The 24,336-nt window shown below is 44.5% G+C and overlaps 1 protein-coding gene across 3 annotated transcripts in view; it reads left to right on the top strand.

The window, feature by feature from the left end:
* ATP8A2 (ATPase phospholipid transporting 8A2) overlaps positions 1 to 24,336 on the top strand; it is a 555,453-nt gene that overhangs the window by 482,945 nt on the left and 48,172 nt on the right. Inside the window, exon 33 of one of the 3 annotated variants that reach the window (XM_088793297.1) lies at positions 14,771 to 14,905. The exons of the other annotated variants lie outside the window; for them this stretch is intronic. Within the exon in view, the coding sequence (XP_088649423.1) occupies positions 14,771 to 14,824 (54 nt within the window). The 3' untranslated portion in view covers positions 14,825 to 14,905. Of the gene's footprint in view, positions 1 to 14,770; positions 14,906 to 24,336 lie in introns of those variants that run through there. 3 annotated transcript variants of the gene reach the window in all.

Genomic DNA, 24,336 nt, shown 5'->3' with positions numbered 1-24,336 from the left:
AGAGCTAATATAATTAGTATTGAGTTAACTGTCAGAAATGTTTGAAAGAATGAACTGAATAAAACTTGGTAGTAATTTACCTTGATGCCAGAAAGCCATGGAGGACCACAGAGCAATAGACAATACGCTTTCCCTCAATTCTCCTGGGCCTCCTCTCCCCTCTCCTTTTCTTATTTTGTGTTTCGATTCCTCCTGCCGACTCCCCATTCTTCTACCTTCCTCCCTTTCCCATGTCTCACATACTCAATTTGTTCTACTACAAGTGCATAAATGCTAGTTCCGTCTTGTTCTCCCCACCCCCACAGCATGGCTGCTCTTTCTCAGGAACCCACTGTCATCATATTTACACCCCCTTACTACTCAACACACTGAAAGAAACATTTAATAAAAAAGTTAAGATTCTGTATTTTATCGCCTTCAATGACCAAAATGTAATGGCTTCTACATTTCAGAAGTGAGTTCAGTGTTTGTTTATTCTCTTAAAAAATAAATCAGGTTTGACTTTTTAGGGGCCCCAAATAATTGTCAATCCCAAAATAGGCCAGTAGCTGTCCATGTCAGCTTTCTGAGCTTTTTCTGTCCTGATGCCAGTTAGTGTTTCTCCAATTGTACGGCTACTCTTGGGCCAGCAGGGTAGGCAAAGAAATAATATGATGCGTGCTGTAGGAGGTGAGTTCATGTTGAGAAATATGTGTCTTGGCACACGAACATTTAAAAGATTTGAATATTCATAAGGTCTTATCTAAGCCACTCACGGGTTATTAGTTCTTCACATTAAGTTAAAGATAAGCAAATCCTCAGAGGTTCAAGGCATATCCAGGAGGAATAAATCTGAACTTTTAAAAAAGAATTGGCACGTGGGATTTTTCATGGATGTCTGTTCATTCTTCTCTGTGGTCCACTCATGTAACAATGCTTTTCTTTCTATGCTGCCTTCTTAGAATATGGCAAAAGCCCAGATAGCACGGTGATCACTTCGTCTCCAAAACTGTATTTGATTTAGCTTTATGTTTATACCATTTATCTTCTTTGGCTTCAAACATTTTACACTGACGAAGACTGCTTTGAAAGCAGAACACCCACACTTGGTATCACTGCGTTCATTTTCCTTATGTTTTGGCTTCAATTATGGTGTTTTTAATATTCATGAAGTTTGAAAAAATAAACATCCTAGACTATTTCCTCTGAATGGAAATGTTATGGTTTCAAACCCCAGAGAAAACAATTGGTAGGTTCTACAAGCCCACATTTTCTCCCTGTCAGTTGGAAATAGCTTCAGCTTGGCAGAAGTAACAACCTCCTTGACACTTTTGGGCTTCCCGGAGCAGATGGCTGGGGCCTGTTTTAAGAAAGAGGCAAGGAGTCAGCAGACGTGCATATTTAAAGACTCCCTTTGGAATAATAGATACTAGAATCCTTTCAATTGATTCAAAATTACATCACTTCTGTCAGTAAAGAATGTAGAAGAATTAGTTTACTTCTCTGTGTTCAAGTGGAAATTGTTGACAGTATTTCTCAGTCTTCTCTCCTTACTTTATAGTAAGCCTGGATTGATATTTACCTCTCGAAAATTAGCGCAACCAGTCCCTTAAATATTTCAAGGACTATGTAGAGCAAGACCTTCCCACAAAGTTGAAAGCCAACTTTTTAAGAAAAATAAAATGGTTATTCTAAGTGATTAAAAGAAAACCGATCATCAGAAGTGGTGTTTCAATAAGAGAACATTGTTGTCGGTTTCACATGCGGGAGTCAACCCCTGTGGATCACCCAATTTGTTGATTCTCTACCATGTTGCCCAAGGTGACATTCCCAAGTTCACTAGTTCTGTGCTGACCTTAAGTAGCCCCGCCCTCCCTCCTTCCATCGCTCCTGCTTCATCAAAGGATTGTCCCAGGTCCCACAATGATGAGCAAACTGTCTCACACGCCTTTTGCTTCATGTTTCTCTGTCTCAAAACTCGTCTGTATCATCTATCGTCTCTTTCTCAGGAACTGTGTAATTTCTATATGCTTAACGCTAACTACTTCTTCCCTAGATTATATTCTGCATCTCTGTGGCTGACACAGACACCCTTAACAATCACTCTCATTCCTACCACTTGCCACTCTCCTGTTGCTGTAAGTGGCCCTACAAGCCAGAATTAGTCAGTGAGCACTAAGGGAGTTGGCCAGGGCTTCCCGCCTGAGGGTGGCATTGGATGGCGCTACCTTCTCTTCCTCCCTTGGAGGCAGATATAATGCCTGTTGCTACAGCAGCAATCTTGGGACTGTGAATCCACAAACAAGAGGAAAGAAAGCCAACACTGAGCGTGGTGCTGCTGAAGCACCCTAAAAGCCACGGTACTTGATAGCACTGAGAAGCAAATACCCACTTCCACAAACATTTTGGTAGAAAAGTCAGCCGCTGTTTGCTGTTTGAACCAGTGTTAGTTGAGTTTTTAGTTAAACACGAACACAACGTGATGCTCCCTCTTCCCAAAACAAAATAATAATAAAACCCTCGCCCAGTCCTGGGACTCATACATCTTTCATCTGTCTTCCCTGGCTGTCTCCCTACTATGAGCTCCCCAAATACCTTGCTTGTCCTCGCTTTCCTCTCCTTAAATTTCTCTGGGCTCTATTTCACCCCCAAGGTTATGGAAAGAGAAACCTACCCCCTTGGTCTTCTACTCCCAGCACATTTCCGTACTCCCTCTGCACTGGACTTAAACCCCCACCACATAACGTTCCTCTCACAGGTCCTTAATGTCATTCTCGTCCCTGGAACCCATGGGTCTTTATCTTTCTCTTCCTCGGCCTCTCTACAGCATTTGTTCTGTTTACCTTGTCCCGCCATGTCGAAGTTCTCCTGGGCTCCGGGCTTTCCTCCAACCCTCCAGTCTTACTCTGTTTCTTTTTCATCTTTGTCCCGTAAAATGTAAGGGTTCCTCAAGGTTCTGTCACATTTTTCTTCTCTCTATATTTTCTCCCTTGTTAATCTCATCTACTCTACACCCAGCGGCAACTACTACTTCTGTGTGAATAACTCCCAAATCTGTTCCTCTTTGGCCCAATGTTGAAACTGGTCCGTGCTTCCGACGGCTAGTTTGCAGATCTTTATTTCAAGTCATCCTTGAATCTTCCTCATACTCTTCCCTGAAATGCTACATTCAAGCATCAAATCTTACCAATTTTCTCTCAGCAAACTTTCTCACACCTTTCCTGTAATTTCTATTTCCAGTGCTATCCCTTAAGTATAGGAATATCCTAATTAGTTTTTCTGTTTCAATCTATCCTAGTATGGACCACCACCTGGGCACCTCCTCTCCTCAACCCCCATGCCCAGCCCATCACTAAGTCCTATTCATTATTCCTCCAAAATATCTTCCCATTCTGCCCCTTTACCCTCATCCCCACGCCATCACCCCAGCACAAGCTGCAGCCGTCACTGCATTATTACCTCTAACTTGGCTCTCTGCTTCTAATCTTGCTCCTCTCTCTTGTTTTCTGCCCTGCATCTGGAATGTTCTTTTAACGATGAGAGTCACATTATGCCCCTCCCCTCTTTCAGACCCTTCAATGATTTAGAATTTTATTTAGAACCCAAACCCAAACATGGCAAACAAGGCCCAGGCTGACCTAGCCCCATCCCTGTTGTCAGCTTCATTGTAAAGCCCTGTCCGGCCATCTGCTCATCTTTGAGTTCCTCATGTGCGCTAAGGTCTGGTCCCGCCCCTGCCTTTGCATAGCTGTTCTTTCTATGTGCAGCACCCACACCCATTGCCCCACTCTCTTGTCAATTTCTACCCTTTCTTTTGGGCTCAGCTCAAATGATACTTCTTAAGAGAAGCCCCAGGCCCCCTCAGCAGTCTTTTCCTTCATTGCCATTGGAATGCTAATTGTGCCGTTTAACACCCCACCCCACCGCCAGCCCAGCCCCTACCGTGTAAGCACCTTGAGATGAGGAATCTCACACTGTTTGGTCTTCGTGTGCCCAGCCACTAGCTCAGTGCCTTACACATAACACAGGCTCACAAGTACTCTCTGGATGAATAGCACATGGAGACTCAGTGCTGTCTCACTGCCTGGCAGATAGAATCTCAGCTCCTTGGCCTCTTGTTCAAGGTCCAGGAGGGTCTGACTTGAGCCAACCCTTCCCTCCCAACTCCCACGTATGGGGGGGGTGTTGGAGCAAGTGGAACTCGTCATTGCCACCTGCCTACCTTTGTCGCTGCAGGTGTCCCTTCCCATTTCCATGTTTTTTTATATGGAAACCCTACCCATTCTTTACCAATCCAATTCGTGTCACTTTATGATGAGTTTGGGGTTTGTCCCCAACCAGAAGTGATCTCTTCCTCCCCTGCTCCCCCATCGTCCATTGCTGTGTCTTCATTCTGGTTCTTACCCTATGCTCCACAGAAGTGTGGTGTGCTTGTTCTCTCCTGAACTTGAATGTGAGATGCTGGAGAAGACCTGTGTCCCATTGGTGTTGGTACCAGCATGCTGCTGAGCACAGGACCTCAGTTAGTGGACATGCTGGATAAACAGGTGGGCTGAGGCAGCTGTCGAGGCAGGAAGTGAGCTGAGAGATCTGTCTGAGGTAATTTGGGGGAAGAATCCTAACGTTCTTGGCCAACCCAGAGGAGAAGATACTTGATAAGAGCACTGAGTGGCATCCAAGAAAGTGTAGAGGCAGAGTTTAGGTTTTATAATAAAGTTACCTACAAGGTGTGAGCATGACATGACTTCATTCCCCTAAAGGAGGAAAAAAGCAGCTTAGCTGGTGAGGGGACGCTGTGCTGAATACTCTCGGAAACGAATAAAAAGGGAAGAAGCCCCAGTGTAGTCACTGGAAAAGAGCCCCCCTCCCCTCCATCTCTTGGGATTGGTCAAAGAAGAAACACCAGTCTGCCTGGGGATTCCCTGGTGCCTGTTTTCTCGCAGCTTCCCACAAGAAAGAATTGTTTTCATCACTGCCCCCTCCCCACAAAGGGAAATAAACAGCACATTCTGCCTTTGGGTGGACTCTGAGCATCAGCGGTAGCTGCTGAGCAAAGATCAAACCAGAAGGCTTACACGTGTGGTCATCGCATCAAAGGCTGCAGGTTTTCTTTCTGCCTCATTTTAATATGCTTGTGAGCCTTGGGAGGCTTAATTAAAACTGCGGGGGAGCCAAAGTAAGCAAAGAAAGGAACTGTTTTGATGCTTCAAACACCCAAGCAAACGGAATCTGGATTATTCGGTTACGTATGCTTATGGGGTTTGTCCTGGGTGTTGGGACTGCTCAGAGCCTGCTGGGAAAGTCAGTCCTGGGGCTTAGACCTGAAAGGAGCCATGTTTAATGACCCCCAAACTTCACTTTTCATCTTCTTATTTAAGCTCCCCATCACCGGGGCAGTATTGTGAGCTGTACATGAACTTTCACTCCGACTTCTGTTTATTCAGCTTCTCCTTCCACTGATACCGGATTACACGGCAGGGCCAGCCCAATTTTTCTGCCTGGTTTGGCAGTCATGTTTTTGGATTCCTTTCCACTTTTCACGGATGGTCTTTGCTTTAATGAGACGCAGGGCTGCCTGAGAGGTGACACCGCACAGTAGTTCAGAGCACAGGATCTCCTCGAGCTAGACCACTTCTTAGACAAGTCACCTCATCTCTTAATAATGCATTGTTATATCATCTGCAAAATGGAGCTGGGGCGGTGGAAACTGTGCCAATATCATAGCGTTGACTGTGTTAATTCAATAAAGGAATTCGTTAGCACAATGCCTGGCTCAGCATGAGTGGTCAGTAACTAGCAACAAGTATCAGAATTACCCCAGGACGTAGGTAGGCACATCCCTCTTAGCTGCAGCCAGTGGATCAGGGAAGACTGGAGGGGTCGTGCACCCCACCCCCGCCCCAAATGCATGGAATAGACCCAGTCTGAGAAGATCTCCAAGGTCACATGGGAGGCTCCACAGTCACACACCAGAGGTTAATGGAGGGTCCACATGACTGGCTTTCCCAGCATGCATTTTAAGTGAGGAGGACTACTGCAGTAAGTTCAGCTGCAGTGAGTTTGTCATTACGTTCTGGAACTCTCCCTCTGTAGGTAGCATTCGGAGTCAGGACTGCAGTCATGCAATACTGAAAGGCAAGCAGCCATGTCCCCCTGGGGCCGAGGCAGTCTGTCCTGATGGTGAGCACGCTGCAGGCCCCTCACAGACTGCATACGTCCAAGTAACCAGCTCAGTGTGGACCCATGTGCTGAAGGCCTGACCTCATATCGAACTGCTGGAAAGCCACCCACGAGGAAAGCTTTTCCTGATGCCAATTAAAGAATCCTTATGAGTCAGGATGAAAATACTCTGTCAGTTGCTAAAGTTTTACAAACAGGTGTTACTTAGATGGTACTCATGTGCTGGGCCTTAACTTCCTTTCCAGATGTTTCCCTCTCAACAGTAGGCAGTATAAGATGTATGGTTCATATGGATAGCCCGTGTCGAAAGTGGTTTCGCCGTTATTGTCACTAGTGAACCTATGAATAAGTGGCTGCCTGTGACATACCAGCTGCTGCGGGTACAAGGATGTGGAGAACACATCCCGACCCTTAGGAGGCTTTCAGTCTAATGACAAAGACGAGTAAACAAGTAAGCCAAACACTGAGCATAAAGCAAACCCACGCTCTCCGGGGCCTGTGGGCCTGGAGGGAACGGTGGTTCTTACCTCTGGCCGGCAGTGTGAGCTTAGGAATATCGCATGACCTCTCTGAACCAAACTTTTCACGTCTATACTGGAGGATAATGTTATTGTTGTAGGGTCATCTGTGTGTGTTACGTTAGGGAAAGACACGTGACTAGTGTAGCGCATGACAAATGGTAGTCCTGCAAAACACAGTAGCGATAGATTTTAATCATTATAGAGGAACAAAGGGAACAAAGCATATAATTCTGCCCAGAGAAGCTGAGCAGGTCACATATGACCTGAATCTAGAAGGAGAAAGAGGAATTCTTAGAAGAATAGCAGAGTGGGGCACTATCCACTGAGCTAAGAACAAGATGGGCAAAGGCCAAAAAACTAAGAATATTAGGGATTTGGAGAAATGCAGGCAGTTCGCTGTGGCCGGAGTGCAAGGTGCTGGGACTGGGGAGCCAAGAGCAGGGTCATGAATGACAGACACTGACAAGACAACGAGTGACCTCAAATACCTTTCTACAGAGTTAGATTGTGCCAAATTTTGCAATGTACTAAAAATTCCAGTACCAAGTACTATCCTAGGCTATTTATATATGTTATTGGATGCCCAACAACCATCCTGCAAGAGTAAGATAGACCCATTTTACAGCTTCGTAAACTTAGGCTCAAGGAGATTATTCCTTAATCGTTAAACTCACCATGTTAGTTTATGGTGAGTTAGGCACGCTGCCTAGCTGAAGGACATGTTGTCTCATTTGGTATTTTATGTTCAATTATGTAGCCTTTTTGTTTCATGTTCACTCATTATTTTATCCTGGATACATTTGGAATGAAGCAATACTGCAAATAAAATAATCCGTCTCCACTGATGATCAAACTTGAATGAGTTTGGTCCCCTTCCCCAGCTGGACCATCGATTAGGTAGAAGTGGAGAAGCGACTCACTATTATAGTGTAATTCACTGATACAAAGATTCATTTTTACTTTGGGCCATATCATTCTCCCAAACAAATCAAGCATTATATTAAAAACAGCATACTATTTTTCTTTTCTTTTTTTTTTTTTTACATGAAGGATTCTGTTTTCTTTTTTTCTTTTAATTTATTTTTTAAATCTATTGGGGTGACAATTGTTAGTAAAATTACATAGATTTCAGGTGTACAATTCTGTATTACATCATCTATAAATGCCATTGTGTGTTCACCACCCAGAGTCAGTTCTCCTTCCATCACCATATATTTGATCCCCCTTACCCTCATCTCCCACCCCTCACCTTCTTTTTCTTTTTTTACGATAGGTATTAGGCTTGAGTCCAAAATAACGTAATAGGGGACATTTGATTGAGATTGAAGCTATGGATTTCCTGAAATTTTGCACTTCACTCAAAAAGGAATAAGATGCAAACCAACTTTAGATACACCCTGTGGGGACAGAGCCCCAGAGAGCAGTTTCCAGGCTCTCAGCCTCACTTGGAAAGGTGCTGGCTCGGGTAGTAGATGGCATCAGCTGTGACTAGTTGGCCATCAGCTATAACCAATTAGACATTAGCCACTAACATAACTGCCGTGGCTGAGCTAGCAAGTACAGATTTCAGCTAGCAAGTGGGGTTAGCAAGCACGGATGGCAGATTGTGGATCGTGTGGATCCTACTTCCTGGTGGTCTCGCCCGGCCACCAGTGAGACTGGGGTGCAGGAAGACCCCTCGTTGGGGTACTGGCAGATGTTTGCTTTTGTGTCTCGACCAGCCACCATCGAGAATATAGTGGTATGAACCCCCTATCTATGGCTCCGTTGTTCCTTTTTTGGCCTCACCATATCCTGCATTCTTGTGTGGGGAGCGAGAGCTGAGTCCCTGCATGACAGACCCTCCTCCATCAGAAATTGGAAAAGTACATATTAGCATCAACTCTAGGAATTTGGGGTATGTAATACACCCAACAACCTGGGGCTCTGTAACCTGAACTGCCGCCATCAACCTCAACCCCTCAAGATTCTCAACACACATTTATTTTGGATGCGTTCTAAACAGGTGCTTCCTCTGTGTCGTAAATGGTTCAAACTAGAGCCTCACTTCCGACCGGTGTGTTCAGCTGAAATCACAGGGCCAGCTGACGCTGTGTGAGTGTGTTTGCTCATCTGTGCCGATCCTGACAGCCAATACTTGCCGATTCCCACGTTGGTCAGCACTGGACATAGAACAGATGTTGGGGATTATAAGGAAGGCTTCGGGGCGGCTGTGGGCCCGAGTGCCTGCGGAAGTAATTCATTGCGGAGACGCAGACAGGCCCCGCTGAACCTTCAGTGAGAAGCTCTACCGGTATGAAACAAACCTCAGTGGGCCTGCGAATCAGGACTCAAAACAAATGTTTTCCTGGTGTCCTTTAATTGAAAGAAAACTAGTAAATCATCATCATCTTTAAGTCAAGCTGAATAGAGAAGGGACGAAACCCTGATCCCACAAATTTTCATTTAAGTTTTAATCTATGAATTAATTAGTGGGGTCGTGACACTGACTTGTCACACTAGAATCGTCTGATTAGTTCCATGGTGACTCATTGGAAGACAGTTTGCAGAACAGTGGAAGGTTGGCGGCCCCTGCCCCCCCCCCCCCCCCCCACCGCCGCCTTGGGAAAATTCCTTTAAGCCTGAGCTTGATTTATCCCAATATAACACAGCTATTTTTTTCCGGACCATTTCTGGCTGTCCTGGAATTTCTTTGTCTAGTTGCTCCACCAATGGTATTGTCTAATCCTTAGCTCAGCTCACTATCCAGACACTATGAGTTGGAGATCCAAAGCCTAGAACACTATCAGTTAGGAACGTTTTACTGTCTGCTCAGTGGACCGCCTACGATCCTCAAGTCTCAGGTAGCACTGCTCTCCTGGAAAGCTAACCAGGAGATGACTTCCTTCTTTCTTAAGTGCTTCCAGATAGCTCTCTGCAGATTTAATGAACTTCAGTTTGATACTTCTCATAGCAGTCCAAATGTGTTGGTTGGGACATTTCAGTGTTATTGGTTTTAAAATCAGGTTATTTAAAGAGCCACAAAGAAAGGGTTGGTATAGTGAGAATCGTCTTGACCAGTAAGAGTCACCTACGAAAAATTTAGAAATAAAGCAAAGTATTTAAATAAGGATTCTAAGAAGAATCAAATTCGGAAAACATTTTTCAGATTTTTCTTCCATGTTGGTTTCATTGCCAACGTATTTGTAGCCTGTTAAAAATTTCGGTATGTATATGGTTACAGGAAGCGGAGTACAGCATTAGGAATAGAGACAGTAGAAATGTAATGGCTCTGTGCGATGTCAGAGGGGTAGTGGATGGGGGTGGGGGGTTCACACAGTGTGAGGGATATAAATGATAAACGTCTAAGTATTGCTTTGTCTTGTGCACCTGAAACTAATAAAATTATATATAAAAAAATTTCAGTAGAAAGAATTACAAGCAAAGATGCAAGCTCAACTGTTCTGCCTTAGAGTTCATTTAAATTGTTGTTTTTGTTTTTTCAAGAATGTGATATATATATTGCTTTTTCTGGGAGGTAAACATAAATGTTTCTGCTAGAGTGAAAGCAATTAGTTAATATGGAGAACAAAGGAACTGACAGTAGTTTACTAATGTTTTTAAAGAAAGAAGAGATAAAGGAAACAAACAATTATATATCATTGATATTAAATATCATAGAGAGTAAGTAAAAAATATGAGGAAAAAGTGGATCCTTGCAATAAATAGTCTGTGATTAAAAATCTCAAATGCATTCAGAGAATTCATTTATTCAATCAGCTAGGAGTTCTTTCTTTAAAACAAAATAAAACAACAACTCAAAGTAACTTCTGTGGTTTTCTTCTAATAGGAAAAAAAGCCTAACTTTTGTATTTTGCTTCTCATCTGAAAACATCTTCATTTCCCCCAAATTAATAGACATATAAGAAGACAGTTCTATAAAAGCAAAAGAAACCCCTCAGAGCCTTCAACAGTATTACAAAACACAAAGACATAAAAAGGTCTGGATGATTTTACGAAGAGCATATATCAGATGTTATTTACATATTAACCCAATTTTAACATGGTGGAACACTGCAAATGTAGAAGGCCTCCTAGAAGGATCAGTCAGAAGTATTCATGTTTGGTTGTAGCTAAGAATTTTTAAACCAGGAAAGCTGCATGGAAAAGACAAATTGAAATATATGGGAAAGGGAAATATCGCTGAAGTGTTTCTATTAGGGTATGATGAAAAAAATGGATCTGTTTTATGTAAATTTTCAGGTGACTTGGTAAAGAAAGTCAAAAGTGCATTAATTAAATTTGCAGAGCCAAAAAAGGTGAGGACCCAGGAGGTTAGATGTAAAAAATACAGATGGACTGAGAGAGAGGAGAGGAAATGGACAGACTTTTATAACATGATATTCAGCTTGGAAATATTCAAGCTAACACGATGGGGAATACTAGCCAAAAGACAGATAGCTGGTTTAAAGAAAAAGTTAATAAAATGTTGAGTCTGAAAAACTATACAGACCAAAGCCAGGAAATTACAGAGTTATGTATCCCTCAGTAACTGTAAATTAACCCCATTGCACATACGTAGTATTTCATATTACTGTAGATGGTGTTAACTTTCACACCTAAACGTGCATGTATGTGTGTGTGTTTCGTCTGAATTACGGTTGTAATGGGAACAAAGGTGCAAACAGGACACATAATGGATTGCCTGCTCTTTTCACAAGTCACCCAGGAGCTTTTGAGCCCAAGCTGCTCATGTACCTTAGAATAGAGCAGAGGAGGAGACAGGCTTCGATTCAAAGTCCAGTCGTTCACCAAAAGGGCTAGGAAGAGATGCACATTTCTTAACAATTGTAAAGAAGTCGTGAGTGGCTGGATCCATGGAAGGAAGTCTATAGTACATTCCCGAGAGAACACAATGGACTTGAGTATGTCCCCACTCTACTTTCTCCTTTCCTTTGCTTGCCTCGTGCAAACTACTCCGAATCTCTAACATGCTCCCTTTACCCTTGTTTTTGCCCAGTTACCACCCGTTGTCCCTCTCTGTACACCTCTTTCTCTGACTGGGCTCATTATAGGAGCTAAAATACAGTGTTTTCCCTTGAAAGCATTCCATCTACTGATCTGGTTCGTTGTTTGCTTTTTTTTAAAAAAAAAAGACATTTTCATCGATATCTACTATATATATTCCAATATAGCTCCCACTTGAGACACAGGGCCAGAGTGGAGGACCCACATACTTCTTCCTGAAGCATCGGCCGTGCCATTTCTCTTCTAGTTGATGTGTCTGCATCTAGCACCTTCTACCTGGGTCAGAGCTGCACACTGATTGTTCACTCCTGACTTTTTCTACATTGTTGGGGATTTTCCTGCATATGTGGGTGGACGTTTATCATATCTTCATAATCCTGTGATGTCTTTAGGGCCTGTGAGGCCCTTCTCTGCAGCCACCGCCTCATTCCTTGGCAAGACTATACCTCCATCTGTGTCTTCCACATGATCTTAGCACCTGATTCCCCTGGGCTCACAGCAACCTCTGTCCTCCTGCTGTGTCTAGGCTCTTGTTCCTTCTGAACCTTCTTTTCACCTTCACTGTCATCATCACTATCTCAACCTTATAGGTGGTGTCCGTAGATAACCAATGAACATACTCTTACCTGTTCTCCCAGCCATCATCTGCCTTTTTTCCAGCTAGGCTCCAAAATCAATTATTTAAGTGGCTCATTCATTCCTCTCCTTAATTCCCTTGCCCTTCTTGGCTCTGATTTTTCCACCTTGTCATCTGCCTGCTTAGCTCTATACTCTTAAGGCTGGTGGCATTTTCGGAGAAAGTCACATGATTTGTCTCCTCATCCAATTCATCTGTTCCTGCTGGGAGTTGGGCTCTCACTGGTATTGTAAGATCTATTTGTCTGACTTCCTGTCCTCCAAGCAGCATTTTCAAAGGTTTTCCCCTCCTCTGTAGCCCAAGACTACTTTGTTCTAAATGCACGACCTTGCCTTCTACCTACTCATGGAGATTCAGGTCACTTCCTGTCGGTTTCTTCCACATCCTCCTGGCCACCCAGAAATTTCTTCAAGCTACTCCTGCTGTCTTCATCCATCTCTGAGTTACCAATAGGCCCTTGATATGTCTTCCAACTTGGCTCTTGATCCCTTCCCCTCTCACTCTGGGACTACCCTCTGCCAGTTTCCCTCTTGATGTTTTCACATTTCAAGATTCTTTCTCTATCCCCACTGCCATCTCATCATTCTGGCCAAACTTCCTTTCCTCTCCCCATTTACTCCCTTTCATCCTCCCCCATGGCTTCCCTCAAATGTCCTTACCTTCGAAGTACAGCTCCATCCTGAGTCTTCCTCCTCCCTGACTAATACTTAATAAAGCCTGTCTCTTTTTCTTTCTGCCACCTCTTGAGACAGGTATCACCTAGATTCTAATCTCAAGCTTTCTTTGCCACGTGCTACCTTTCTTTTGTCACAGGGTCACCCACCACTGTGGTACAAATGACCACAAATATATAGGCCAGCCCTCCTCTCTTATGAGAGAGCTTGGGCTCTGGGGTCAGACAGCTGGGTTCAGACCCTGACTGTGCCACATGCCAGCCGTGTGACCCTGGCCAGGTTTCTTGACCTTTCTTGCCTGACTTACCTCATCTGTAGGACAGGAATGACACTAGTGCCAACCTCATGGGGTTGCTGGGAGGATGAAATGAGCTAATCCATGGAGAGGGCTGAGAACATTGCCTGGCACACAGGCAGCAGAGTGACTGTAGCTTTTTGCTCATTGTCATGGCTGTCCCCATCAGTCTCCACATGTTCATCGTTATTGTGACCCCCACACCCACATTTCCTCAGCCTCTTTCCAAAACCAGAACTTCCTGAAAATTCTCATTCGGCCTCAGAGCCTTGGGTTGCACCCTCCCTTCACAGCCGGCTCCTGCTTTTGCTGAGGCCCTCTGCTTCCGCCTTCTCTGCTGCCCCTCCGAGCGATCGAGGCTCTTCTTTGTCCCCGTGGCTACTTCAGAGGCCTCCTTCCTTAGCCATCCAGAACCTGCCACACTCCGATCATTCCCATAAGCTGGTACCTTGATGGACATTCCCGGTTCCAAATGCCTCCTGTGACTTTTTGTTGTCTTCTGAGTGAAATCTAAACCCCTCAATCCAACATTTTTCCCTCCCTTTTTAGGCTTACTTCTCTACACACGCCCTAAACCCAAGCACATTTTTCTTTAGCAGAACATACTCCCTTCTTGGGCCTTTCTGTATTCCTGCTATTTTAGCCGGAGGGTTTCTCATCACCTGCAAATGGATGGAATCTCAATGGCCCCACACAGTGTCTCTCTTATAGAACTAGTGTTATCTTACTTTTTTTAGAACTACCTGTCTACTCCTTCTGTGCTGACCAAAAGCACCTAGAAGACAAGGACTGTCCCCCTTGTTCCCCATGTGGTCCTAAATGCATCACACACTGAGTTGAACCTTTGTGAATTCATACTTGTGGACCTATCCTTTAAATGCAGCACTTAGTGTGGGTGTCACACAACTCTGCCATATGCAGTGGCCTCAGAATAGAATTTTTCAACTTTGTGACCAATTTCCCATGGAGAGACAAAGGCCATGGAATTAAATACCCAGCCAACTCAAATATTAATAAACCACTTGCTTCATATGTTTTTGAAAAGAAGTAAAATGTTAACCATATTTTGAGTCCCCCCCGCAGTGGCCCTCCCAATCTTATTCCCCTTGACATAAAAATACTCTTGTTACTTTAACGTTTACTATTTTCACGCATGTATTATGTGTGTATAAACCCATAGGAAATATAAACAATATACAACATTGATTTTTGCAGGGTTTTGAAACTTTATATAGATTGTATCATATGCACTTTTTCCCTCAGTACTAGGTTGTTTGGGCGTTTTTTTCCAAACTGTTTTTGACATTTATCCATAGTGAAATAATTGTAGTTCATTCATTTTAATGCTCTTTTCAGTTATATAAATATGCCAAAATTTATTTATTCTCTTATTGATAAACATTTGTTTCTTTTTTTTCTCTCTTTTCTTTTTCTTTCTTTCTTTTTTTTTTTTTTTCTTTTTTTTTGCAATTACCAGAAATGCTGCAGCACACATTCCTGTACATACATATCCTTTTGTGGACACGCATGAGTTTCCCTAGAGTATAGAACCAGGAATGGACTACACACTGGAAAACTCTCAACATGTGGCTTTTCTTTAAACTTTGTGGTGTCTGTTAGTGCAGAAGTTTTCCATTTTACTGCAGTCAGATTCATCTCTTTTCCTTCGTGGTTTTGGCCATTTTGCATATTTTCTAAAAGCTAATCAAGGTCCTAATGATATTCTCCTACTTTTTCTTCTAAAAGTTGTAAAGTTTTGCCTTTCACTTTGAGGTCTGTGACCTTCCTGGAAGTGATGTGTGCCTGGCGTGTGAAGTAGGACGTAGTTGGATGTTCTCCACCTAGATGAGTAGCGCCAGGCACTGACCGCCCCCCTTCCCCCATACGCAGAATACTTGACTGCTTCATCCGGTGGTGTCATGTGGACTCTTCATGTCCAGGCCCAAAGCCTCTGGGGTTGTGTCTGAGTGGCAGGATCCGAGCAGAATGGGGCCTGGTGATGCTCTGCCAGCCACGTTTACAGGAACCTGAGCATCTGACTCCAGGTTTTGAACCTAGAGCATCTGAAATGGTCCAGAATCCCTGCACAGGAGACTCTGGCTCTCTGGAGCATCTTAGAGTAATAAGACCTCTAGTTTGGTTCAGTCTAACCATCCACAAGCCGGAAATCTCTGGAGAACGGCTGTGTATCAACTGGAGGCCTCCTCTGCTCACTCAAGTCACTTCCCTTTTATAAAAATGACTGTTTCCTAACCTGTCGATGCCCGGTCAGATGCTTTGAAGAATTGCAGGGGTTTTTGTGGGGCTTAGAAATAATACATGTGGGAGTGCCCAGGAAGGGAGGTTCGATGGAAGAGAGGAGGAGCTGAAACCAAGACCTGTCTTTCACTTGTGCCCGAGACCAGTGGTATTAATGAAAACAGGAAATGCTAGATAAGGGGTGGGAAGAAGTGAGGGGTGGTTTTAGATGAATAATAGACGTGTATTATTTGGGATTCCCTTGTGGGGAGTTACTGCAGGAGCTGCTATTGTACCCCTGTGTGCACCCAGCAGCGTATACAGAGGCAAGTAAGTAGTTTCACAATTGGCACTTCCTGCTGCCAGTATGTAGGTGACGCCAGTAGGGGACAAGGAGGGGGTACCTTCTTCATCTTTGTGTCTCTTGTAAGTAACTGAGAGGTTGACACGTAACGAGTGCTCAAAACTGCTGGCAGAAGGAAGGCAGATTGGTTGTGACTGAAGTTTCTGGTTCCGTGGAAGGAAGAAATCAACTTGAAAAGCAGAAAACATTCTTTTAATTTCTTAATTTGGTACTTGGAATGGATATTTTGCCATATTCATTTGGTTATCAGAAACTCGTTATGAAGTCAAGTCGTTTCTCCCCAAGAATCTTTTCCTATGGAAAAAAAAAAAGTGAACTTTGGTGTTGGAGGAGCAGTAAAAAGTAACAGCAAGAGTGAAAGAGAGAGAGAGAGAGAGAAATATGCAGAAGGAATCCCGGGGGCCCACAAGCTGCTGCTAAATTTCAGTTGCAGTTGTCAGAGTTAAAGAAAACATTGGAGAAAATGTCTCATTGAGGGGTCCCCGGATTGTTCTGCTCCGGGAAGGCCCGCTGAGGGATGGATGGCGGCCAGCTGGCAGCGGCACAGACGCCTGGGTACCATGCACCAGCCACTGAGCTCATTTGCTCCATCTGAGTCATTTTACAGTCGAAGCTGTTTCACGGTCAGCACAAAGCACACGGTACAGATGTTTGAGGGTGGGAGCAAGAGAGGAAGGAAGAAGTATGTGCTTATTTTTGAAGGTTTAGCCCAGGGCTTCTTGGGGTTTTGGTGAAATGAAATGTGTTCGGAACACTGCTGGGTGTATGAGGGGTACGACAGCTCTGTGAGGTAGGTGCTACTGCCACTTCGGTTTTACAGAGAAGGAAACTGAGGAACAGAGAGGTCAATTAACCTCTTTAAGTGTCACAGCCTAAGGCTCAGAGGCATGGGTCCATCCCATGCAATTCCATCCTTTACCACCAGACTCCACTGCTGGGAAAAATCCAACCCTCCTCACTCACCAGAGCAAAAAGGACCCAAGGACCCGGGGCTGCTGTGTTGGGTCCCAGAACTCTGCTTCCTCAGTAAATGTTCATTGTGACTTAATGAAGCGGAGGAGCACAGCCGCCATGTCCCCAAGGGGATGTCTCTCTTGTCCTGAGAACTCCTCTCCTACACCTTCATTCTGGGATATGGATTGAGAAGCACCCAAGAAATCCAAGAGTTGAGAGTAGAAAGATCTTGACCCACAGCAAGAGCCACACGAAGCGTGGATCGGAGCGAAATCATGGCGTAGTTAAAGCTGGGTGACTCAGAGCCCTTCCGTGTACACCCCTAGCTCCTGCTTACAACTTTTGTCACTGTCCTATGCCTGCTGATGGGCTATCTAAGGGATACAATATTTTCAAACCCGCATAAGTATTCCTGACTGTGAATTCCACTCTCCTCAAACTTGCCCAGGAAACACCCAAAACCACGGAGGAAAGAGAAGACTTACGTTCTTCTGGAGGCCTGGGGCTGTACACCATACCATTGCATCTCAAACGTGATATTTATTTGAAGACTCTGGTTTTAGAGAAAAAGAAATCATTCAAATTTATTGTGAAACTCTTCTTGGTTTTAATATGAAATGATCTATTTTTCAAACCTTTGGGTGAGATTGAAGATGCAGGAAGTGTCTTGTTTATCAAGTGATTTTATGTAAATACCACCACCTTCGTACTCTAATTTAGAATACACAAAATCTGCCAGGTCATATTAGCATTTTTAAAGGTATTCTAAATACCCAAAGGAGTGATTGATAAGGGCTTTGCAGTGAGAGAAAAGATCTCATATTTAGGCTGTGTGTGTGTGTGTGTGTGTGTGTGTGTGTGTGTGTGTGTGTGTGCCTTGTGTTCTGTCCTTCCAGTTGTCTCCATCTTCATTAAGGTCACGTGGAAAAGCTGGGGAGATAGTGCTTCCTGGGGTCACTTCTCTCAGGCTGCGTGGGTCGCTTATGTCCCTGTGAGGCCAGCCCCTGGAATGCGAGAAGTCTTTGTCATCGTCAGAAACAATGATATGTCTTCAGTTCATGCTTCCTGCATCTGGGAATCAACAGAAAAATGTGAAGGCCAAGAAGATTTCCAGGATCTTCTAGCCCCAAATTCCTTTTCCTTCTTTGCTGAGGATAAGAAAATGGACGTGGGCTGGTTATTCCACAGCCATTCACTTCTGTGTGACTGGGGAGACCTCACTCACCCCTTAGCCCTGTGGAAGCAGCTAAAGAAAGCCTTGGGACACAATTTGGGTGGAGGATGTGCCCACTTCCTGAGGCTGTGACTCAGGCCGGCACTGTATTTAGCCCTTGGGCGTGCAGCTCCATGAGGACATTTTTCATGAGTAATTGGCACCTACTCTTTTTTCTTTTCCACTCGGGTGCAGAGTTATTGGGGAATATCCTTCACCATCGTACAGCAACAGCTGAGCCTGGGCTCTGAATGCCGTTCTGTGGAGATGAGAGATAAGAGGAGGGTTTGACCTGTTGCGATGGTACGACAGCCACCTTAATTGATTAAAATTAGAAGGCCACGTATTGGCAGGAAGCACTGTGAGTGGTGCTTATGCTTGAGCATAAAGAATAGATCTTAGCTTCCCATCTACGTTACTATTAACACTTGCTGCCTATCACCAATAAGCAACCTGTTTGCAGTATAATTTGGAAATCCCGCACCTTCAGCACAACCTGACACTATCTGAGGACACTGTTGGGGAAACATTTCCTGACAGGTGGAGCAGAATGTAATCTTTTGGACCCAACTCCCCCTCAAAACTCACTCAGGAGTCACACTCTGCACCACTGTGGATAATGCCTTTAAAAGATTTGTGGTTATACCGGGAGCATTAAAAAAAAAAAAATCAGTTATAGGTAATGGATACTTACCATGTGCCAGGCACTTTTTCATAGTGCTTTACATTTATTAATTCATTGAAGCCTCATAGTAACCCCATGAGGTAAGTATTATGTGTTTCCCATTTTACAGAGGAAGAAACTGAGGCATAGTGGTTTAGTTAGAGGAAATGGCAGAGCTGGGATTGGAGTCTGAGCAGGCTGCCCATGTTTGTTACAGACAGAATGTTTGTGTCCCTGCCCCCAAATTCATATGTTGAAGCCCTAATTCCGACTGTGAAGGTATTTGGAGATGGGACCTTTGAGTGATAACTAGGCTTAAATGATGTCTTAAGGGTGGGGCCCTCATGATGGGATTAGTGCCCTTATAAGAAGAGGTGCCAGAGACCTAGCTCCCCCCTCGCCCCATGTGTATACATGTGCGCACACACACACACACACACACACACACACACACAGAGGTCACGTGAGCACACAGTGAGAAGGAGGCCATCAACAAGCCAGGAAGAGCGCTCTCAGGAGAAGCCAACCACATTGGGACCCCAATCTCAGACTTTTAGCCTCCGAAACTGTGAGGACAAATGTCCATTGTTTAAACCCGACAGTCTCTGGTATTCTGTTATGGCAGCTGGAGCGGACTAAAACAGTGCTCTTTTTAAAGACGGTGCAATCCATCCTCCCACAGAAGCCCTCACAGCCCCTCGGCCTTTCAGGAAGCGCTCGCTGATCACTCTCTTTGGTCCTTTCAGATGACCTTCCTCAGTGGTGCCTCCACCGAGCTCTTGACTTGAGACCTTGGTTTCATCTGTCTGTGGGAGGAGGAATGAGCAGAGCAGGTCCTTACTCTATCTTAGGAAGTGTGAGTGACCCACAGACTGTGCCACACAACATTCAGGCACCACAGAAGCCACTGAGTAAGTGACACGAAAGCGGCCCCTGTCTATTCTGGGGCCCCGGGCTCTGTGCCTGGAGCCCGTCTCTGGACCTTCTAGATGCAGAGGCCAGCGGGTCCTAATCATGGGGAGGGGCACTCATCTCTCCCAAGGGCCCATCACTCAGACAGCGAATCAGCAAGATGGGCCGTCTTTATTGGTGTCTGTCCTAAACACTGTGTTTTTACATTGAACCTAATTTTCTAAATTATCGGGTTGTTCCAACTGTTGGGCATCTAACTTTTCTCTTCAGGAAGATGGAGAATTGTGTCAGCACAGTGCCTCTTGTAACAATCACAATACCGGTTGTTAGAGTTGCCTATAAGCACACGATATAAACACCATGCCACAGACACAGACCCACAGCATGACTTCCGGAAGCCAGCAGGCTCACCTCTGTGGGAGGACAGTCAGAGCTGGTCCCATGGTATCCCTGCAGCCCTCCCCATCACCCCTGGGGCACAACAGCCCCCATGATGCAGAAGATGGAGACGACACGAGTCTCCATGAACGTTGCTCTTTATTGTTCCTTAAAGTAGAAGAGCCTTCCGATTACACAGCACCAGTTTTAAACTTGAAGAGTCCCACATCCTAGTCCCACGTTCCCTGCTGTAAGTTCCCGTACCAGGATGGTAAAAACTGTCTTCTCATCCAAAAAACTACTGCAGGAAGTCAGCACAAAGCAGGGCGCAGGGGTCATTCTGAGTGATACAATACAGCTGTTGGTTAGACCAATCGTTTGATCTCTGAAATGGGGTACTGAACAGAAAAAATGGGAAATCAAAATGACCAATACCTGAAGAAAAAAAAGTTAATATTTGAGGACTTAAACCCTCATGTTTCTCTAGTAAAAATCGTAGGTAGGCAAATTGCAGTGACAACACTCTACCTCTTCATAGGCTATTTAGGAAATTGGGAACTACCTTCTCGTCATGAGCTGAGGAATAATTTGAATGTTACCACCAATTTTTAAATGTCATACAGGCGGACCTGCCACTGGTTTGGCATTTAAATATCAGGATTGGGTGTGTGGAGCTAGTTTTTTGAGTTATCACAGGGATGTCTGGTGCTCCTGCGATCACTTGGCTGTTTTTCTGAAAAATGCATTTGCATTCACACAGGGCTCCTGATAGGAGTGCTTCAGAGGATCTTGCAAAATATTGAGCTGAGCTGTTTTCCCCCTTTTCAGTAAATCTAAATTTAAAATTGGCACCAGGCTATAGGCATGTTGTATGGAGGAAGAATGATTACAGGAAATGAAGAACTGGACGTCAGCCTGGAATTTGCTTCCTCTCTCCCAGGGCAAGTGAGTGGGGTCTCACCAAGTTCTTTATCTGGCCATGGTGTTTTCTGCTGAGGAGAAAAGGACTTGTACCGTATTCTTACGAAGCCTATCGCTATAGTTTGGATTTTATTTCGTTGTTGTGCTGGGTGGGGGTGGAGGGATTGGGACATTTTTTGCTTCCTGTGTTTCCTTTCCTTTTTGTAACTTTACAAGTTCTCCAAATTTTCTTCCACTTTAAATGTTGAGTTTGATGCCTGGTGTTTCTGGTGTTAAATTGAAGTCAGACTTACAGTGTTTCCCCGAAAATAAGACCTAGCGGGCAATCAGCTCTAATGAATCTTTGGGAGCAAAAATTAATATAAGATCCAGTATTATATTATATAAGACTGGGTCTTATAGTAAAATAAGACCGGGTATTATATTATTTTATAAGATCCAGTCCTATATTATAGTAAAATAAAACTGGGTCTTATATTAATTTTTGCTCCAAAAGACGCATTAGAGCTGATTGTCCGGGTAGGTCTTATTTTCGGGAAAACAGTATGCTTTGAGTGTTGTGCTATCTCTAAACTTAGAGACGTTCTCTTCTTCCTTGGAGAGGCAGGTGGGGGAAGGGAGCGCCTCGCTCCTCAGGCTGAGGAGGGCTTGGGGGCCAACTGACTTCGGTTTGAATCTTGATGACCCCACTCTCTGGCTGCAGGTCCTTGGGGGAAGTTGCAGACTTAACTTTTCTTCTGTTAAATGGGTCGATAAAGGATTAAATGTTGCACAAAGAAATCTTAGTTTTCCTCTTCTCACACTCAGCTGTTGCCGCCTCCATCTCTATCACATCTTTTCAAATTCGCCCCACCCGGGGGAACACAAACTGACCTTACCATGCTCGCATTACTCCAGACTCCTTTTTAAAACCTTTTCTCATCTGTCACCATGTTCATGGATGGCTGGTTTTGGGCACTGTGGATCTGTGTGTGTGCTTCGTAGCACAAAGAAGCTAATCAAGGCACTAATCCCAGATCGCTAGTTCTGTGGGTATCTCTGGTTAATACTTCTTGTCTGAGTCGAGGCGGTGCTGGGCAGCATTACAATTGGACAAGCCTCCGATCTCTCACCAGTTTGTGTCCTAATTTATCAAATAATTGCCCCCACCTGCATCTCACTTTCCTCTAATTTACCACGGTGGGTCCTGATGCATTTGGCACCTAAGTGGTTAATAGTCACTGCTAGCTAAAGACTTGTTAATGGAGGGGTGCATTCTTCCCAATGGGACTGTTACCACATCAAAAAGATGGTTTTAAAACCTCACTCAATAGTATATGTGAGGGGAAGGGGAGAGTAATTAAGTGCCATTTGTCACCTAGCTCAGCTCAATAAACATTTTTTTTGTTATGCTAAGAGAACAAGAACAATCTAAGTAAATTTAAATAACTAAAGCTCTGGCTTTAGCAAAGACTTTAGGAATTTGGACCTCTGTCAATCTGTGAAAATCAGAGTGGTAGAAACTTCTGGAGACACACCTTTAAAATTAGTTATATACGTATCTTCACAGCTCTAGGTTTTCAAAACCGAACAACAAAACAGCAATACTTGCAAATCTCCACATAACCTTTGTTAATTTGGGAGGGGCTTCATATTTCCAACAGGGCATTTCAAAGTTCGTTTTCTTTATTTCCCTCAGCAACGAAAAGTTCTGACTGAGCTTTATAATGTATTTAAAATATGACATTTTGGTTGTAAAGTGTTATTTTTAAACGATCGTATTCTTTGATCAGTATACCTCGCAGATGACCTGGGATGGAACCCACAAGTATAGCTTGAACAAGGCCGCCTTCCGCCCTAGACATTTGTAACGAGAGCAAAACCCAAGGGTCCTCTCAGCGGGGCTCCTGGGGACCCTGTCAGCCACAGAAGCCAGAGGATTGGAGGTGGAAGGCTGGACTGCAAAGAGAAGCCAGCTAATCCAATTGCTGCCCCTGCTTGCGGGGGCAGGGAGGGGGGTTAATTTTTTCTTTCATGTAAGTTATGTATGTTTTCTATAGAAAAAAAAAAAAAACAGGAAGTAGAGATAGCCAAAGAGATGTGAAAATAAAAGTCAGCAATTGTAGCACCCAGACATTCCATCTGATGATATTCCATCCGTGCGTTTTTCCAGAACCTATCAGCATGCAAAAATGCAAAGGGTTGTTAGCCTCAGGTCCATGAGGCCTGGACCGTCCACCCCATTCTTTCTGAAGTCCTGGGATATGTTTTTTAAAGGTGAGGAAATACCAAAACTGGGCTACAAAAAGTATGGTATATGGAGCTGTATATTGACGTATGTATTAACACAATGATGCGATCGATACCTTGGGGGTGGCCTGCAGGGCAAGATGACATCTCAAGTGCAATTTGGAAGCCTGGGCCAATCATCTTCCTTCTCCACACATCCATGGCTGTGATCAGGCCCTTGTAAGACCTTATCTCAGAACCCAGATTTTCCCTTAGCAGTATAATATGGCATCTCTCCATGTCAACAAATGTAATTCTATATCCCTTTCATCGCTGCATAGGAGTCCATGGGACAGACCACAGTGTACTTATTTAGTAAATCCTTTTCTTGGCCATTTACTTCTTACTTTTCTTGATAGTCCAGCACGATGCGAATGTTCTTCTGCTTGCTTCTTTACACATTTTCTTACTTATTTCCTTAGGATGAATTCTGAGAGCTGTGATTGATGGGACAAAATGTCCTCACCCGTGTTTAAGGTTTCCAAGTGTTGCTTCAGGCACCCCTGTGTTCAGAAAGGAAAGCAAGTCCCCCAGGGCCGCGGCCAGAGTACAGCTTTACCCCCAGCCTCACTGCTTCCCAGTTTCATTGTCACAGCTTCAGAGTACCACAAACAGGGCTATGTGATGGAGCTTAGAGCAAGACAGGCGTGGTTAGGCGTGGGCTTGGCCGTGGCTGCACGGGGTTGGGGCATGCAGGCGGAGAAGCTGTGAGAGGGAAGCCTGCTCAGGTGGGGTTAGACCGAGTCACTTGGGCCTCAGGTGTGTGGCCTGCAGGTTGGACGGATCCAAGTCAAAGAGTGAGTTGAAGTTTGGATGCCAGGCTCCGGCCGGGGTGAACCCTGCCTTCTCTGTGCAGCGTGAAGAGGGCTAGGCTACGCTGGGGCCCCCCTTGATCCTCAGCCTCCCCAAGTCCCTGCCAGGGGGCCCGGCATTATTGGTGCCTTAGCCCCTCCTCTCTCCCCCCTCTGGAAGCCTCACTCTACTTTGTAATGCATTATAGCAAGGGAATCCAGTGGTGAGAACTCCAGAAAAGAAAAACCAATGGACTTGAAAGGTTCTGTCACACTTTAACCTGGGTCCCTTTTCCAAGTGGCCCATCCTTCTAGGCCAGCTCTCCAATTGTCAGTCAAC

The sequence above is a fragment of the Rhinolophus sinicus genome, chromosome 16 (genome assembly GCF_057876585.1).
Source record: "Rhinolophus sinicus isolate RSI-liver-muscle chromosome 16, RSI-T2T, whole genome shotgun sequence".
Lineage (NCBI taxonomy): Eukaryota > Metazoa > Chordata > Mammalia > Chiroptera > Rhinolophidae > Rhinolophus > Rhinolophus sinicus.
The sequence above is the reverse complement of the archived record's forward strand: the minus strand, read 5'-3'. Positions and strand labels throughout refer to the sequence as shown.